The sequence below is a fragment of the Muntiacus reevesi genome, chromosome 10 (genome assembly GCF_963930625.1).
Source record: "Muntiacus reevesi chromosome 10, mMunRee1.1, whole genome shotgun sequence".
NCBI lineage: Eukaryota > Metazoa > Chordata > Mammalia > Artiodactyla > Cervidae > Muntiacus > Muntiacus reevesi.
In genome coordinates this window covers 26,510,113-26,523,118 of record NC_089258.1, presented here as the reverse complement: position 1 = coordinate 26,523,118, position 13,006 = coordinate 26,510,113, and the positions used below count along the sequence as shown (strand labels likewise).

Sequence of the window (13,006 nt, the reverse complement as noted above, 5' to 3'; positions counted from 1 at the left end):
TGGTACAGAGAATGTAGAGTCTGGAAAAACAGGGAAAGAGAAGCAATGTTAGTTTTTAAACAAATAAGGATTATAATGTAAATACGAATCAGGGAACATAATTTTGTGTTTCTTCAGATGACAAGACTTAACATCAACAGTCCTAGAAGTTACTGAGAGACAAAATGAGTTGACTTAAGAAAAACCTTCTAATCAAATGCTATCCTACAGTGGAACAGGCTGCCTTCTAAGACCATTAGCTTCACACAGAAAAATTCAAGCACAGGAGTGGCAACTACTCACAGAGATAATGTAATCAGGAAATCATACTATGTGGCAAAAGGATTGGGTAATTTCTAAGGTCTATTTCACCTCAAAAAAATCTGACCCTACCACTCTTAACAGTTAACAAAACAAGGTAAGGGAGGAATTAACATGGGCATAAGACATTTTAATGCTCATAACTAAAATTAGCAACATCTTCTTCTCAGACTTACTTAGTATATTATAGATGAGTGCTTTTGTGGGCCTGCAAGCAGACATCACACGCCCTTTCAGTCAACTATAGACCTGAAGCTATGTTTGTGATCAAATCCTAGTAGGTCAAAACATCCTTACCACAATACTAGTGGAACCTCTGTACAGATTATTACTATAGGAAAGCATGGGCTTCTCTGGTGTCTCAGACAGAAGAATCCACCTACAGTGTGGGAGACCTGGGCTCGATCCCTGGGTCACGAAGATTCCCTGGAGGAGGAGGTGGCAACCCACTCCAGTATTCTTGCCTGGAGAATCCCATGGACAGAGGTGTCTGTCAAGCTATAGTCAATGGGGTCGCAAAGAGTCGGACATGACTGAGCAGAGTAATGAAACACAATGATGATGAAATGACTTAGGAGAAAATCAGCAAACTTACCCCCATCAAAATCACAAAATACACCTATTCTTTCAGGAACAGCAACATCCAAGGCTTTGACTTTATTATTATGCTTTGCTGCAAATGTGTTCTGTAGCCAGTTGTTCACATGGATACACCAACTAGTATTTGTCTTTCCTAATTGGTCAAATTTCCCCAAAGTCTTGTATGCTACTCCCACACTGTAGGATTTACAATCCTTCTGGGCCTTGACCTCCCAATAATGTTGTCCACTTTCAATAGCAGTGTCTCCTACAAAAGATTAGAAGGTAAATTTAACTCTTATCTGTTTCTTATGACTTACAGAGTTTTACCTATATTTGGTCCCACAAAATGGCACCAAAAAGTCTGATTCAGGAGAATAATCATGTTAACATAGACACTAAATGCAGAGTATCTGCTATAATGACTTGTATGTTTACTAACTTCTCTGAATATAAAAGGCTTCAGAACTTTTCTTCCTTATTATCCCCATAAGAGTTATAAATGTGGAGCACTACATAAACTGAAGTAGAATTTAAAACATATCAATAAAAACATAATTTCAAAACCTACCAAAGCAACTAGGCTTCAAGAGGGAGAAATTTTGGCAAATATTCATTCAATACACAGGCAGCCACGCCACCTCTGGGTAGAAAGTTCACCCATGTGACTGTGATGCTTTTAATCTGAGATAATGAAGAATTATTATGTTTATCCTACCCAACACTGTGTACGATTCCCCCGTAAAACGATCTCTGCTGCCTCTTACTGCTGGTGGCCTGGAGCCTACAGATGTCCGTTTAGGGGATGGGGTACCACTTCTATATAAACAGGAACAAAAAGAAAAACAAATATTCTATGTTGTACATATTTCACAAACCAAAATTACAGATAAAAGGAAACTTTGAAGAGCTTTCTAATCATGCTGTGCAAAAAGCAACATTTTATTTGAATTATTTACTGTTTAACAGAGTTGTCAATTATAACACTTACATGTAAGAAGTCATCAACATAAAGCAAGCTAAAAACACTAATACCATGCAGAGAGAGCAAGGCTTGTACAAATGACACACAGTTGGAATATGAGACAACGACAAATGGGACAAAAGGGGAAAAAGAACCCAAAGGGGGAAAAAAGAACTGCAGAAAGACAATGGATTATACATAATTTCTTACAGTTAAATTTAAATTAAAAGCAAGTCTTATTTTAGGAAAAGAAATGATTTATAATACTTGCTATTATTCTGTGCATGGATTTGGGTAATTTCTATTTTTCTTTTTAAGATTTATCATTATCAAACTAAATAACTTTTTTTATTTTCATAAAGTGAAGTTGCTCAGTCACGTCTGACTCTTGGCAACCCTGTGGACTGTGTCCATGTGATTTTTCCAGGCAAGAGTACCGGAATGGGTTGCCATTTCCTTCTCCAGGGGATCTTCCCAACCCAGGGGTCAAACCCAGGTCTCCCGCAATGTAGGCAGACACTTTACCATCTGAGCCACCAGTGAAGTCTTTTTTATTTTCATAGGCAGTAGGTACTTTTGTTTTGTATCTTTTCTTCTTAAAAAAATAGCAATTACCCAAATTCAAGCACAGAGTAATATCAAGTATTATAAAGCATTTCTCCTACTAAAATGGACAAGATACAACTTGACCTCCCTTTTTCAAACTATATGATATAGTAAACTGGACAGCATTAAGGCCTTTCATTAACTCCCCAAAACTCAAAACAGATCAAACCTCAAAAGATGTTTAAAAATTAACATTTCAATTATATCAAACTGCTGCATTCATAAAACAAAAAATTTATAACTTACCAACAGTACAGAAATAAAGAGAAAGCATGGCAAAAAGAAAAACAGATGTAAATATTGAGAATGGCAATTTAAACTTCAAAGAAAACTTAAATAAGGAAAAGTCTTCCATTGGAGCATTCTAGAATTCCAACCCTGAATACATTTTTGCAAGAAGTACAACAGTTATTATTGTCTTAAAGCAAACATGATTCCACCCTTTAAAGATACCTCAGTCACTCAACTGTCTCAACTAAGGCTCTTTGTTATCTCTAATCTGGACTGTTTTATCAGCTTCCCAGATGATCTCTGTTACCCAAGTCATTTTTCACTGTTACAAGATAAACCTAACTCTGATTCTCCTACTCTAAAATCTTCAAGTACTTCCTTACTACCTACAAAGAATTAGCATGGCATTCCAGGTTCTTCTTGATTTTGTCCCACTCCGCTTTTCCGGGTAGCTCAGCTGGTAAAGAATCCGCCTGCAATGCAGGAGACCCCTGGGTCAGGAAGATCCCCTGGAGAAGGGATAGGCTACCCACTCCAGTATTCATGGACTTCCCTGGTAGCTCAGATGGTAAAGAATCTGCCTGCAATGTGGAAGACCTGGGTTTGATCCCTAGGCTGGGAAAATCCCCTGGAAGAGGGCATGGGAACCCACTCCAGTATTCTTGCCTGCAGAATCCCCATGGACAAAGGAGCCCGGCAACTAAGCACACAGCACTGCTTTTCCAGCCTTCTCACCTCTGGACAGCAATATCCAGCTAAAAGTAGCAGCTCCAGGGTTGCTTAAACTCAGGCAATCTGCTTCAGTGCCTTTTCCCTTCGTCACTCGTTCTCTCACTGCCAAGTCCAAATGCTACACATTCTTCCCCTTACTTGAGAACCAACTCAAATACTAATCCACTAATGAAGGTCTCCCAGATCCTCCCAGGCTAAGTAACCTTTCTGAGGAGCCCACCTCTAGGCCAAAACTCTGCGTACGATCCTTCAGGCCTGACCAGAAGTAACTATAAATGCCTGTTTTACCCACTCCAGACCTGGTGCACGACGAGGTCACTGCAGGTTTGGGGGGCGTTGCAGTCCTCTTGCAAGCCCATGCTCATGCGCATGTCTGCATTCCTAGATTAGGCACCTGTGTTCAGAGGTCCATTACAGGAGGGCGCCCTGAGCTGAGACCCTGTCCAGCTGCGTCTTAAGAGACCTCCTTAAAGGGGGAAGGGGTCGGGGAGCAGCCTGAAGACACTTCTCCTCACTCTTGTCTTGATACTTTCCCACTCCTAACCTTTCCCATTTCCTTGACCTCAGGTTCACAAAACAGGAGCAGGCTTTTGTTTGGGTCGCCCTGGGCAGCGAGATGATCCTCAGATACTTACCATCTGCCATCTGCTCTGGTTTACCTAGCCCTCACCCTGGGCCATTCTGCTGTGAAAATGCAACACTGGGTGACCTAGCCCCCTTCCTCTGGGCCTCTTACTTATACTGTCACAGTAAGTGAACAAAGTCTTGACTGTTACTTTCAGTTTGGCTCACTGTCCTAATTGACCACTTCAGTAACTGGCAGCTCAGGAAATCTTTCTTCCTCCAAACTCCCTGATTCACACATACTACTAAACACAATATCTCACATTATTATTATTTATATAGAGAGATACAGCTCATCTACATAAGTTAGGGCAAATTCCTTGAAGGCAGGGACCATGTGTATCCCTATAAACCCCACAACATCCAGTTGACATCTTACAGTAAATAAATATTTATGGAAAGAATAAATGTATGTAACATTCCAGAAGTAGCCCACATACAAAATACTCTTAAAGGGATGAGAGAAAGAGAAATAACATGATGAAATTATAAACATAAGTAGTCTAAAAATCTCCAAATGACCAAACTTCACTGATCCTATCAAATCCAGCAGTATTTTACAATTTCTAATACACCAACTATGAATCACTTCCACCAATAATAAGCAAATAAACTGGAAAAAAAGAGAAGACAGTAATTTTGAAAAGAGAACACATTCTAGTTTCTAGGAAAAATATGGGGTATCTTCAAATCAGCACATTATTACTTGTGCAATTTGAAGTGATTCATCTTTCTGGCACTGTCCTAATAATTTCAGTAATGACCTTTTTTTTATCTTTGATACTTTTGAAATTGTATGATTATTATAAAACATAGAACACTTTAAACTTGCTTCATGTCAAATATTTGTAAAAGCAAAGCTGTAATGTTAGATATATTGAATACAGCACAACAAGAAAGATGCCAGATATAAGTAAATGCAGAAAAAAATCATATAAATGAAATTAATTCAAGAAAGACTTAAAGCAGAGCTTATTGTTTTGTTATCATATACAGTAAAATCCAAATAATATGCAGCATAATGCTATATAATGCTGTAAATCCAAAACATAAGCTACCAATACAGACAGTCTACACAAAGCAATATTTTAGCTTATGAAGGCTGCTGCAATGGGTTCTGCTTATTGGTTAAAGAAAAATTTAAGTTATTCAGCCAAGCTAGATAGACTAGATCCTAGAACTAGACAGACATAGATCATCACCTTGAATGTTTCTTCAGTGAAGTAACATGGACACTGTCAGATAAAAATAGGCAACTGTTAAGAGACTGCTTTACAACTTAAATTTAACAGTTTATATAATGAAATTAGATGGAACGTCTGCTGAGGAATTTCTTTTGATTCAAGTGATTATACCTTATTTCAGTTTGAGTACAATTCATCTCTGTTAAAAGAGGCCTCCATACTTTAAGGCTACCTAAGTCAGTCTGACAATAACACCAGGTCCCAAGCCTGCCTCTCTGGTTCACAAGGTTGCTGACCAGGGGCCTGACACTGGGGCTGTACATGGTAAAAGTTGTCATTCAACGCAGATCTTCAGCTAAAAGAGGTGATCTGTAAGTCTAACATTCAAGAGCTATATTAGGAATGTCTCTCTGAGCAGTTCAACTTGCCATAGATACAACCTGAAAAGAAATGGAATACTGAAATAAAAGATGTTAAGAAGATGATTAGGAAAAAAACTAAGGAAAAATAATGAGAAATGTTAAAGACAAATTCAAGTACTGGTAAACAATATTGTATTTTTTACTTTGGGGTTAATAATAAGAATTTCATTTCTAGTTACTGTCAGATAAGAATCAATGTACAAGCATTTAATCCAGATAACAGACTTAATAAATGAGCTTACCTGCCCTTGTTCTCTTTTCCTTTAATTTTACTGTCTTGACCTTTTCCTCCAGTAGGATCCCACTCTACACAGGTATCTTCAACTTTCAGGTTCAAATGGGAGGATGAGTTATCCAAATTGAAATTAAGTGCTAACCAAAACAATATTTCATTTTTAATGCAGCACATCTCTGGTTTCTGAAGCACAGCCATCATCATCATATTATTTTCGAACTCAATAGATTTCAATACTGTATATAAAGTTTCAATTCTTAACCTTAAGATTTAAAGTCTACAATGATAAAGCCATAATCTACTAATTCCTACTCTATTTCCCATTATTCTCCTCTATATATCTATCCTATACTCCAACCAAATACAGTGTATCTGCATGGTCACTGGTCTTTCTGCTTTTCCTTCTGCTGGAATCTCCATTAGCACAATCGCTTCAATTTCCTATTATCAGAGCATCAGCTGATTGTTACGACTAAACAAAGAGGAGCTAGTAGAATCAAGGATGAGGAGAAAGTGATGTGGTATAAAAAATTATAGACCCTGGCACACACATATTTTCTCTTTTGCTCTAACACTTAATTTTTAAGTTCATATTTAAGTTCATATTTAAACTCTCAGTAGTTTCAAAAATAAGGCAAGCATGGAGAAATAGGCCATGATGGCAGACACAAGGGAAATAACTCAGCTGAAAGAGCTAAGATGATTTATAAGGCAAAGAATAGATGGGGGAAAAGGGCTACTTAAATGAAAACAAATCAAGAAAATACAACACAAAACTACACTTTTCCATATTATTTGGTATCGGGGAACTATCTGTACTATTCATAAGACTTACTTAGAACTGCTAATTTAGGAAATCAGTTTAACACGGTATCACCTGCTCCTTTTAGATACTGAGGGTTAATCATTGAAATGTATCAATTTAATATGCAATTTCTGGAATTTGTGTTTTAAGCAAGGTGTCATCTACTACACAGTTACCCATAAGTCTGCTTATTAGTTGTATTTCCCTCCAAAACTTTAAATTTCTTATAAGTATTCACTAAAGAAATATTGCTTTACAATACCCCATTTCACTAAAGGATAATATGTGATTTAGCTAACGGTCCAGTGTGTCTGTGAAATATTCATCATCAAACAACAAAATACTCATACAGAAAACCTAGTGCTTGTCTAGTGCATGAAGAAACCTTTTATACTCTACTGCTTTGTAAAGAGCACTTTAATTTCACCTATTCATCTGACCTATTGTTCACTGTATTTTAAAACATTCTAAATACAAATTGACTAACCATAACCACTTCCAGAAAATGTCATACTATATGCAAAAAAGTTAATAGCTTTCAAAACATGCATGTAAACAGAAATGAATTTACTGAAAGAAGAAATAATACAGTTCCAGTCCTCAAAAGGGAGGTGACTGAAAAGTTAGGATTATGCAAAACTGAGATCCTGTATTACCAAGAAAGAATTGTCTTAAGAAAACACAGTTAACCTCTATATTAGTTATCAGTTAATACATGTGAGGGCATCTGAATTTTTGAAAGAAACAGTGGATATAACTCAAGGTGCCATCAACACTCAGCTGCTTGTTAAAACCCTAAGGAAAGAAAAAAAAATCGTAAAGCTATTTCCTATTTTTGATGATGAAGATCAGAGTAAAGGGTGGCAAAAACAAGTATCATCCCTCAAGCCACTTGAGACCAGACTCATCAAACACCATAGCACCCAAACAGAAAGGTATAGGTTTCAATCTCAGGGGTGCAATCTTTTCTCTCTTCCTTTTTGGACACTGTCCCTTCATGAAGCCTCAACTAAATCATTGAGGCTCTCTAAGTAACAAGGATAATATTTTACTATGAAGTTTAAAAAAAAGATTGGCCTCAAAAGTGAGGCCTCAACTGTTAGTCTTATCTCTCATATAAGCCCTGTAATGAAGCCAGATATTAGTTTCCATATCTTTAAAAGTCTGTGTAAACAAAGTAACAAAAAAAAAATAAGGCACAGATATGTTTTATGTGCTTACTCTGGGTTGGTGGCTACTTTCCATATTGTAAAATTATATCATAGATACTAACATTTGAGGCTAGAAAGCAACTGGTGATTAGTATCATTAGTATCATTTATCTTTACAAGGAAGAGATAATATACTTTAAAAATTCTGGTCATAAGAAATCATATTATTCAACTTGATAATTTCAATAAAAGAAGAAATTAAATACTTTGGAGAGACAGATATTAACAAGGTTCACTATCTTCTATACCAAGCACCACAAGTGGCAGGACTCAACTATTTAATCTCCATCTCTCTCTCCCTTTCCCTCCAACTCTCTGCTCATACATTTATTTCTAAGGGCTGGTCAAAAGGGCTACAACAAGTCAAAAAAATTAATAAACAACTGTTTACTATGGTACTTTAAAAAACCTGACTTTTCTCTGGAGCTCCTGCTGTCATTAGTAGCCACTCCAGTGGTATGGAATAACCTTAGAAAACCTGTGACCCACAGCTTCTTGAGATAATTTTACTGACTCTCCCAGAAGGTCCTAGAAGGTTCAGTGGGCCTCAGGGTTGAGTATCAGTCTACTCCAACCCCAGGAGGTTTACCCCATAGTGAGAACTGCTCAAAAGGACTAGAATCAACTTAGTCTTGCCCTGCAAACCCTAAGACCAAGAATTTGACTACTTAAGATCTAGACACTGCTAATGAGAGCAGACATTCCAGCTCCAAAGAAACCACAAGCCTTATATTCATTTTCCTGAATCTACAGAATTTCCATGGAAATGTACAATTCACCACATTTAGGCCCAAGTTTGGTCACTAAATATTAAAGGAAAAGGAACAAAACAAATAAAAAAAGATAAAATATTCTGGGAGGAGGAGGATATTAATAATAATGCAAATTTACCTGACAAGGGCTGAAAACAGTTCAAGTTATACAGAGAAGATTATCTGCCTATAAATATGACTTTATTTTGAAATGATATTAACAAGTAATTCTAAGTAACTGAATTTCTTGGCTAAGTTATCTGTAGTTCTCAAATAAAAGCATTTGCTAATCCAAATTACTTTGACTTAGTTTTGTTTTGTTTTTTTAATCTTTCTCTTTTTTTATTTTTTTTATTATTATTTTTTTTTATTAGTTGGAGGCTAATTACTTCACAACATTTCAGTGGGTTTTGTCATACATTGACATGAATCAGCCATAGGGGGATCGGGATGGGGAATACGTGTTTTGTTTTTTTAATCTTTCTAACGCAATCATATTCTTATGAGTTCAACCTGTCAATAACTTATGAACTTCTTGTTTTATTCTAAAATGATATTTTTATACCAGCCTCCAAGTCATATCAAACTTCTAGCATTCAAACCTATTCAAATGCTATGTGAACTGGAGGTCAGTGAAACACTCAAAGGTCCAACTATCTAACAACAATGGGTAGACACTGATTCTGGAAGTAAACTGAGTCAATTATCATCTCACAACTGGAAAGATCTATAACATTATGGCCTTCAAATTGGTAAATACCTGAAAAATCTTCTGTGTTTAAATATGTTACTCTTTGTTGTTGTTCAGTCACTAAGTCATGTCTGACTCTTTGCAACCCACAGACTGCAGCACACCAGGCTTCCCTATCGTTCACTATCTCCTGGAGTTTGTTCAAATTCACGTACATTGAGTTCTAATAAATGCAAATTGTTCTCAGAGACTAGAAGCACTTACTTACATTCCTGGCCCACAATAAAGGCAGGCAGAGAACTTGTAAATAAGATTCTTGTTCACACCATTCTAAGCTAGTTTTAGGGATCATGGGTAAGTTATTTAACGTATTTGAGCTTCCCTTTCTTCACCTACAAAATGGGTATCAATACCATCTATTCTACTGATCTGTCAAGATGGTTTCAATGATCAAATAAAAGACTTGTGAGAGGGCTTTGTAAACATTAACAAACTATATAAATAATAATTTCTACAATAAGATTTATGAAAACAAAAAGAACTTGAACTAAACTGAATACACACTTCCCTATTATTGAGACATAATCCATTCTCTGGGCAAACCTCAGCAATGGGAGTGTAATTATACTAGACTGAAATTTGTAAACTAAGTACCCATGGGAGAACATAATACCATCACTGGTCTATTTCACGCATCTGAAAGCGAAAGTCACTCAGTCGTGTCTATTTGCAACCCCATGGACTGTAGCCTACTGGGCTCCCCTGTCCACGGGATTCTCCAGGCAAGAATACTGGAGTGGGTTGCCATTTCCTTCTCCAGGGAATCTTCCCGACCCAGGAATCAAACCTGGGTCTCCTGCATTGCAGGCAGAAGTTTTAGTGTCTGAGCTACCAGGGAAGCCCCTGACTCATCTGAATGCTAGGGTAAAAGAGAAACCAATGAAAGCCACTACTGTAGTCCTAATTTTCCCATCTTAAAATACCTCCTGATGAGAATTCTATGTGTGGGTGGGTGGGGGGCGCGGGTATGAAGGTGGGGAAGAAAGGCAAGTATACACGAAATGTTTCCTATTACAAAGTGTTGAACAACTTCACATGTTAAGTTCTGTTTCGCGGTGAATAAGCTATTCATGACAGCTATTGATCTTACCTTTGGTCTCCAGAGTCACTGGATCAGAAAATTCTCCAGCCACAGCCTTGTTACAAGCTCGCACTCTGAAATTCATGTACTTTGAATCAAACTTTAAACCTGAAAAAAATGAAAAACAGCCTTGAGATATGAAAAATAAAGAACTCTACTCCAAAAGTATGAGTATGAACCTTCAAACAGACTTTTTTCCCTCCTTGGAACTATCTTTTTACTCAGGAAGAGTACAAATTTATGTTAACAGAGTAATAATGCCTGAAATAAAGGGAATCATGATTTATCTATTATTTTCTTCAAAATAAATGAATTATGCAGCTTATCACTGGGCTTTTTAAACTTAGCAATAAAAAAATATTCTCAAGCCACATTATAAGTAAGGTTTCATTCATGGAGAGATGCTATGATTTAAAACAACATACTCAATTTCTGGAATGTAGCTAAAGAATTTTTATATTTGTTTCACAAGTAAAAAATGAATTTAAAGAGAAAGTGAAGCATAAGGATTAATAGGAAAATTCTGAAGTTAGTCAGGACCAGACTAACATCTCAATCCAAAAATTACTAGCTATGGGGCACTCAACAACTTGATAGAGCCACAGCTGTATACCTGTAAAATGGAAAAGGAAAAATCCACCTCACAACTTAAGGACTAACTGAAATGTACTGTACTTATAAAATCAGATGTCCTGTGAACTTCAGTCCAGATCCTGACAAATGTTAGGTTCTCAGTAACGGGAACAATACTAATGTTATACTGCACATGTAAAACAAACATTAAAAATCTCAGGCAACATCCAGCCCATTCAAATACCCTAACTCCCCCATATGTAGCGGTATGTTTTTAAAGACTATCAAAAGGCCAACACACAAATTTCTAATATCAAGTCACAGCTCAACTTTAAGTATTACCATAAAGGTAATAATAAAAAGGTAAACGCAAATATTTATAGTATCATTGAAACATGGAGTACTGCATACATCTAGAAAACTGACAGCTTTTTTATTGTTAGAAAACTAAGGTAAAAAATTAAATTTTATTGAGACAGTGTTTACAATATCCCTTCACATATTGTTTCACCAGGGTGCAAATATCCGGAACTAATTAAAATGAAGGTTTTCAAAAAAATAAAAAATAAAATGAAGGTTTTCTTGATACTTTAAGAGAAATTCATTTCTATAACAAATATACAAAAATGTCAGCTTGGCTAAAGAAACCGAATAACTTGATCTTTTAATGTAAGTCACAAATTCATCAATTTTTTCTGTTTTCTGAGAATGAGATTCATGAAATGCAGTCATCTTACCTGATAGTGTATATTCGGTACCCTTAATATTATCAACTACCTCCCAGCATCGCTCATCCTTTACACGTGGAAGTCCATCAAAATTCGTTTTCCTATATTCCATTATAAAATGATCAATCTTATTATCTTCTTCTGGCATTCTCCAAGCTACTGTCACAGAGTTGTCGGCCACCAAACATTCTACTGGATCTATCTCTGGAGCTTTAGGGACTGAAGCAAAAAAAAAAAAAAAAAAAAAAAGCTCATTTTTCACTATAATACTAATCCAATATTTATGTCTGTCATTCAAATTATGTTTTTTCATGTTGCTTTTGAACTGCTAAATTGAATCAGGCTAAGAGAAGGGATATCTTATAAATGCAAAATAACCATTTTTCAAAGCTGTTTTAAAGTTCATATTTCAAAGTTTTTCATAGCCGTATTCAAAGTATATTAAAAACACAGTTGGCAAAAAGCAATTCAAACAGGCTAAGAATAAAGAATCGAGAATTATTTGCTACTTCTCAACACACATGTCTAATCTGCTATTTCAAACAGCTGGAGACCATAAATTAAATTACTGCTGACAAAATAAAATAACTTGCTTTGAATCCAATGATTAAAATAATTCAAAATATTTTCAATGTATTTTAAAAATCTTGTTTATAGAGAAACTGTAATTTCTCAACACTGAACAAAAATGGAACCTGCAACCCCATAAAATATTTAAGAATTTTTAAATGTTTCTCCAGAGTTCCATGATTTATGAAAACAAAATGTAATAAATGAGTCACAGTTAACATGTATGAAAATTAATCAATTTCTTTTCCATAAAAGAGGTTTTCCATAGCTCCTCAACATTAACAGATGTTCCATTTAAATAGTAGGCTAACTAGGAAACATGGTCCTCCAGTGATACAGATGTGTCTGAAATATGTAAAACTGTGCCAGTACTGTATTTACACACTTGTCGCTAAATAAAGCTTTGAAAGATTTACTCCAAGTATGTAAGGCTGGTTCAACATTATAAATTAACTAATTTAAACTATTACATTGGTAGAAGAAAATTCAAATGATCAGAAGAAAAATTATATGATGTGAATCAACAGAAGGAGGAAAAAATATTTTACAAAATCCAACGTTTATTCATGACAAAAGCTCTCAGTAAACTAGGGAACTTTGCCTGATAAAGAATATCTACAAAAAAAAAAAATCCAACAGTTAACATCAGGGTTGAGAA

At 35.8% G+C, this 13,006-nt stretch overlaps 1 protein-coding gene across 12 annotated transcripts in view; it reads right to left on the bottom strand.

Annotated features, from left to right (window-relative positions):
• The window catches only part of FSD1L (fibronectin type III and SPRY domain containing 1 like), a 62,110-nt gene that overhangs the window by 12,648 nt on the left and 36,456 nt on the right, over positions 1-13,006 (bottom strand). For 8 of the 12 annotated variants that reach the window (XM_065946998.1, XM_065946997.1, XM_065947007.1 and 5 more), the window contains 6 exons: positions 11,788-11,997; positions 10,487-10,585; positions 5,885-6,014; positions 5,239-5,271; positions 1,598-1,698; positions 896-1,147 (listed from right to left, as the gene is read on the bottom strand). In XM_065946998.1, coding sequence (XP_065803070.1) covers positions 896-1,147; positions 1,598-1,698; positions 5,239-5,271; positions 5,885-6,014; positions 10,487-10,585; positions 11,788-11,997 — 825 coding nt within the window. The remainder of the gene's footprint in view (positions 1-895; positions 1,148-1,597; positions 1,699-5,238; positions 5,272-5,884; positions 6,015-10,486; positions 10,586-11,787; positions 11,998-13,006) is intronic. The other 4 variants (XM_065946999.1, XM_065947002.1, XM_065947001.1 and 1 more) reach the window with 3 other exon arrangements.